At 47.1% G+C, this 6,112-nt stretch overlaps 1 protein-coding gene across 1 annotated transcript; it reads left to right on the forward strand.

Annotated features, from left to right (window-relative positions):
* Window positions 1-3,200: 3,200 nt before the first annotated feature.
* On the forward strand, window positions 3,201-5,107 carry LOC101752552 (60S ribosomal protein L6, mitochondrial). Its single transcript, XM_004981332.3, has 2 exons — window positions 3,201-3,383; window positions 4,488-5,107. The coding sequence occupies exon 2, from the start codon at window positions 4,529-4,531 to the stop codon at window positions 4,838-4,840; it is 312 nt and encodes a 103-aa protein (XP_004981389.1). The 5' UTR covers window positions 3,201-3,383; window positions 4,488-4,528; the 3' UTR covers window positions 4,841-5,107.
* Window positions 5,108-6,112: the final 1,005 nt, after the last annotated feature.

Below are 6,112 nucleotides of genomic sequence, written 5' to 3' on the forward strand. Positions count from 1 at the left end.
TTCTCTGCTCACTCATGTATTTATTAGGGCGTTGATGATCCACTTGTTATTGAGAGCCTATTCACACTCCCTCCAGGGGTAACCATTGTGCAAGACTGAAGAGCTATGGTGGGGTGAGAGGCCAGGAGGGCGCTGGAGCTAAACATGGGCCTAACCAATATATGTTAATCGTCCTGTAAATATAAGGCCCATCTTGTAATTTCTCGTTGCTAAGACGCCAAAAAGGTTAAATGCATCTTAGAAATAACACTCATGAATTGTTTGGATAACATGCTAATAAAGTCCTTGTTTGTCTATACAAGTTTAATCTGTTTGCGTCTTGCTTCATAATTAGCTTACAAGGATATGTTTACTGGGAACTCTGAATTATTGAGGTTTCGGCTTCATCGCTGATCACACAGCTTTATTGTTCAGTGGATGAATCCTAACTTTCGGACTTGTGCAAATTTGCATTGGATGACTTGCGCTTGGCGTTACACCTGTTACTTTGCTTCATGATATGGGTCGCCATGCTCTCGACCTCACCTCCCTCGGTGGACGTCGCGGACCTTCTCCAGCATGAAATTTGTGTGCATCATCAGGTTTTCTTAGAGATGATAGTGAGTTCAAGGCAGCGTCCACGCCTCAGGCAACTCAGGAAGGAAGAGAGCGGGCGGTAACTCAGGCAAGCAATCGACACCGGAGAAAGCATCGAGATGTGCCTGGAGTGGATGAGAGACAAAGAGGGATCGATTTGTGTAGAGACTGGAGAGAGAGAGAGAGAGAGTCTGCTCCAGCTATCCATTAATCAGTAGGGAGGGAGTGAAGTGAGCGAGACCCAGACAAACGGTATTTGCTGTGTGCTTCCTACATTTTTCCTCCTATGAACCTTAACATGGAATAGGCGGCTGCTAGCTATTTTAACTTTTATACAATAAGTGTCACGTATGTTCCACTTGATATATAATTTCTACTCACTATTTTTTTAGTTCATATTAAATATAGACATATTCAACAATAAAATTCACTTCTACACCCAAAAAGATAAAATAGAGACACTTTAAAATAGAGACCTCTTCTATTCATTCATGAAAACAAAAAGAAGTTGTAGCTTCAGCTACGCTAGAAAATCTGCTTCACAAAAGGAATCAGAACCGGAGCCAATTTAGCCGGAGCCGCAGCTCTACCAAATAAACCCTTAGAAAACCAGAATGCTTGTCGGGCTGCTTTCACTAGACCAGCGTGCAATGCAAGAGTTGCGTCATGTCGGGCCGCCCATTTAAACACCATAGAATCCATCAAGCCTCTCAATAATCATCACCATTTTCTTCTTAGCTAGCGCCTCCTCGTGGCGCTATCTCCACACCCTCATCACTCCTACCGAAATAGCTCACCATCCTCCGTCCCACTGGAATCATGCTGGAAGATTACATGACCAGGGCAACAACTAGAATTTTGAGGCCCGACGAGAAATACAAAACGGAATCCTAAGCTAGAGAACTACAAACAATCAAAATGTATTTAAATTCCATTATATAATTATATTTTTTTGCAATACTAAGAATTACTCTAGCATTAATGCTAAACTAGTAAAGCTAAATTGATAATAAAAATACATGGAGAGAAATTTACTTGTGACCAAATCTTGATACAATAGTGCAGGACTCTCCATTGATAAATGATGAAAGATCACTGATGGACTCAACTTACTGTACCAACAATGGTGGCGATCGTCAAATCGTCAACGTGCGTCTTGCTTGCCTCGAAGTGTCAAAACCTTGTAGGGAGACGTAGAGCACGTATAACAGATAGACAAGATAATTATTGTCTATTTGATGCCACGTAGACTATTTTTTGCTGAGGTGGAGGAAAAAGAAACAGAAGAGAGAAAGAAACCATCGTCACACGAGACGATGACCGCGGCTCGTGCTCCTAGGTGCATCAACGGCTTTGGACGACGCTGGTTGTACGGGCCGTCGACTGGAGGCGTCGTCCCTCCCGGATCGGATGAAAAATCGGCATATCTGTGCCCTTGTGCCGCGTCGCGGACCTCGCGGTACTCGCCTGTCGGCCGCCGCTGTCCAGGTAGCACACCGACTGCCATGCCTTCTGGCCGAGTGGAGCCGGCCGCTTGCCCGCCCACTCGCTAGCTACTGCATTGCCGGTTGCTGCAGCCCCGTCACTCCGAGTTGTTTACCTCTCCATCAGGTGGCTGCCGTATGCATCAGCGCCCGCCTGGATCTACCATAGATCGATTTGTAGAGTTTAACGGGGAAGAGAAAGGAAAGAGAGATGCCATGATATTTGCCACTTTTACAAGGAGGTCCTTTCTCTTTTAGAGTCTAGCCCTTGCGGAGGAAGTAACATATAGAACGTCTAGAATATCACAAAGGACATGAAATAAAATAGAAAATATATTCCAGGCCTTACAATTGGATTGTATTAGCCTAAATGGTATATATCATGTATTCTCTCGTATAAACAAGAAAATAGCATACAAAGATTACATTCTTGATCACTATAAGTTTATGGTATATGTATGAATTAAATATAATCGTGTCAGTATTTACAATTGTTTGGAAAAATTTTGTATACGTAATCTTTGGGAAAACGTAGTTTGTGATCGTCTGCAGTCAGCACGCGCACCTTACAGTTAACCTTTCGTGTATGTGATCTTTGGGAAAACGTAGTTTGTGCTTGAGAGTGTGTTTACGCCTTCGCAGTCAACACGCGCACCTTACAGTCTTCCAAAAATGTCGTGTACTCCCTCTGCCCTAGTATAAGTGCACTTGTAGATTTGAATGGACAAATTAGTGTTGGTATGAAATGTCATTATTATCCCTGAGCGAGCGGTGAGGGAGGTGCTGAACAACCGAGAAGGTTTAGAACCTTTCAACTTGCTTTTTTTATTATAAGCAATAAAACGTTTTAGACTTTGGCAGTTTAGCTCAGTAAATTTTTTATGTGCTGGGACCCACCTATACAATGCACAGCCGGAGATACTTGGACTCGCTAGGAGCTTTAGATTTTCTTTACAAATGGACTCACGTGCGTATGTGTCCAGATCAGAAAAAAACGGTGGACAGGTGAGCACCTAGGAGTATGTGCTATTGCATCGTTTAATTTGGAATTTTTTTTAATGTTACAATTGCACTTAAATTGGGACTTGACGGGGGAGTATGTAATTTTTAGGAAAACGTAGTTTGTGATCAAGAGGGCGTTTACGCCTCCGCAGTCAGCACGCGCATTACAGTCAACCTTCCCCTCCCCTACCGCCCTGGCGCACTCCTCCACAGCCGCCGCCGCCGCCTTCTCCGTCCGAGCACTGCCGCTCTCTCTTCCTCTCCTCCACCGATTCGTGCTCGTCCAGCTCTGGTGGGTAGTGCTAGTCGGCCGGCGACGAGGTGGGTTCTATTCCTTCTGCTCCTCCTCCCTCTCTCGGATTGAGGCATGGTGGTGGCCGGGTTAGGTTTAGGGTTTCGGGTTCGGGGTTGTCTGGGGAGGGCTCCATGGCTGGCGGTCTTAGAGGAGCGTCTGGCGGCGGTGGCCTATCGAGGTTGGGGAGGGATGCGGCGGACTACAACCGGCGGGGGCGAGCGGCTTCCTCAGTTAACGAATGGCGGGGTGGAGGGCGGCTTGCCGGCGGCGCCATTGCCGGCGGCCGGGGCCGGCTGTGGCAGGGGCAATCCGGGTTCATTGAACCTGGACTCTGGATGCCGTCGCCTCAAATATTGCTTGTGCAGGCGTTAGTAAAGTCCGTAATCTTTTCTCCAGGGAGTTGGGAATGATATGCATGGCCTTGACATAATGCTCTTGAATGCACTGTGTTGCCAAATCTTCGTGATCCATAGATATCCCAGTGCCCCTGTTTGTGCTGGTGGTTCTCATCGATCCAGTATCACTGACCGCTCACAATGTGTCCCTGACTTGCAGAATTAGCAGCGCAGTGTGATCTACCCTACTGATCCTTGTGGCAGTTTTGGTGATCCCAGCCAACCATGGGTCGCAACAATCCTGAATTCCTGTACCATCCATTGTGCCGAGATTCTGTGTTGCACATGTTTTCCAAGTGACTCCGAGTTTCAACTTGGAACCTGTATGGAGCTACCGTTCTGTTGCTAGATTGTTACTTGCCTGACTATCTTGCTGTTGATTGCTATTGTTAGCATAACTGCAACTTCATCTGATTTACATCTGCCTTCATTTTTGCACCTTGGATGGTTAGAGAAGGTTGTGTAGTGTTTTACAACTACCATTGAATCAGTCGTTACACTCATTGGCCTTGTGAAACATTGGTAAAAATTGAGGATCTTGTACTACTCTCAACAAATGATATAAATACTATTTGATGGCCTAATTTATTTGACATTCAGTATGTTGCAGTGTTCTGTAGACACTTTGTTCAGATACGATTTTATATCATTCACATTCCATCATCTTTAAGTCTACTTGGAATATTTTCCTGTTCTGATCATAACCCATTCCTCTCCTTTTTCTCTATGTTAAAGGTAACTCAGCACCAAACAATCAAACCATCTATCGATCTGCAATGGAAGCCAAGTTTTTCCGGTTTCTGAAGCTCGTGGGGGTCGGTTTCAAAGCGAGGTCAGAGAGCCAAGGCCGTGAGCTGTTCCTGAAACTGGGGTACAGTCACGAGGTGCAGTTTACCACGCCGCCCGCCGTCCGTGTCTTCTGCTTCAAACCCAACGTAATCTGTTGCACCGGCATTGACAAGGACAGGGTGCACCAGTTCGCTGGTGCGGTCCGGAACTGCAAGCCCCCAGAGGTGTACAAGGGGAAGGGCATACTCTACCTCGATGAGGTCATCAAGCTGAAGCCCGGGAAGAAGCAAAAGAAGTGATGGCTGAAAGGTGTTAGAACTTTATATTTGGTTTTTGACCTCTTGAGATCGATTCTGCTGTGCGGGTTTGATTTGATTTCTTGTGCTAGGCAGATCAGCATTGTCCCAGACTTACATCAGTGTCAGGCAATGCAATGTACGTGAGGCATGTAATGGAGTTGTATGACCATGAATAGGAATAAGTTGCCGGTTTAAATTTGTTTGGCATCAGCTGAACCGTAAGTTGCAGGTTTGATTGCAGTTGTGAGTGGAATGTTTCCTTCCAAATTTATTTCTTTGGAGAGGCTCCAAATTTATTTGAGTGAACATGACTTGGGTACTGCAGTTGGCAACCTGAAATAGATGCATGCAGTTGGCAACTATGGAGCAGAACATGACTTGGTCTCTGCTCGATCGGACCCAGCCAGGGAGGAGCCCGGTCTAGCACTCTAGCTGGGGGCTTCTAGGGGTCGCAGATGCGACTGCGAGCAGCAGCATCGCAGAAGGCCCGCCGCCACCTCCTCCTCCGTCTTCGGTAGCTCCCGCCACTGGATCCACCGCCGAGCGCCTGCCCCCGCGCTAACCCGTCGGCTTCCCCCGACCCCCGCCCTTGCCCGGTCCCTGGTCCTCCGGTTGTCTCTCCACCGCCGGCAGCCCCTCAACCCGCCACCACCGCCGGGCCTACCTACCTCCCCTCCCTCATCTTTCTATGCCCGGAGGCCATGAGATTCCTCTCCGGCAGCCCCTCCTCCCCTAACCCCTGGCGCTAAGCTCCACCGTCTGGAGGAGGAAGATGAACAGGAAGATGCGGGGGCCCAGGAATACAAGGCAGCCCAACCCACCTGATCCATCATGATGGGTTGGGTTGACTTTATTAACAAGTCTGTATCCTACTTGGACTAGGCCCATAGAGAAGGCCTACATCCTTCAAATATAGGCCTGGTTTGGTTCACTGATTTAAATTTAAGCACGCGTCACATCGAATGTTTAGATACTAATTACGAGTATTAAACGTAGACTATTTATAAAACCGATTACATAAGTGGAGGCTAAACGGCGAGACGAATCTATTAAGCCTAATTAGTCCATGATTTGAGCGTGTGTTGCTACCCCAACTTTTTGCGAAGGGAGGAGGAATTCATCTTAATCCATTCCCCCCAACGAGAAAGGACCCCCCCAATTCTCCCCTTAGTATTGAGCGAATGCATGCTAACATAACAAAGAAAAGGGGAAGAGGATGCCCCGCACACACCCCGCAGACAGGGAGGGGCGTTGGACGATCTGTTACCCAGA

The sequence above is a fragment of the Setaria italica genome, chromosome IX (genome assembly GCF_000263155.2).
Source record: "Setaria italica strain Yugu1 chromosome IX, Setaria_italica_v2.0, whole genome shotgun sequence".
Classification (NCBI taxonomy): Eukaryota; Viridiplantae; Streptophyta; class Magnoliopsida; order Poales; family Poaceae; genus Setaria; species Setaria italica.

Bases quoted from the DNA above. Each gene is read 5' to 3' on its own strand.
- LOC101752552 (XM_004981332.3), top strand. From the start codon at position 4,529: ATGGAAGCCAAGTTTTTCCGGTTTCTGAAGCTCGTGGGGGTCGGTTTC.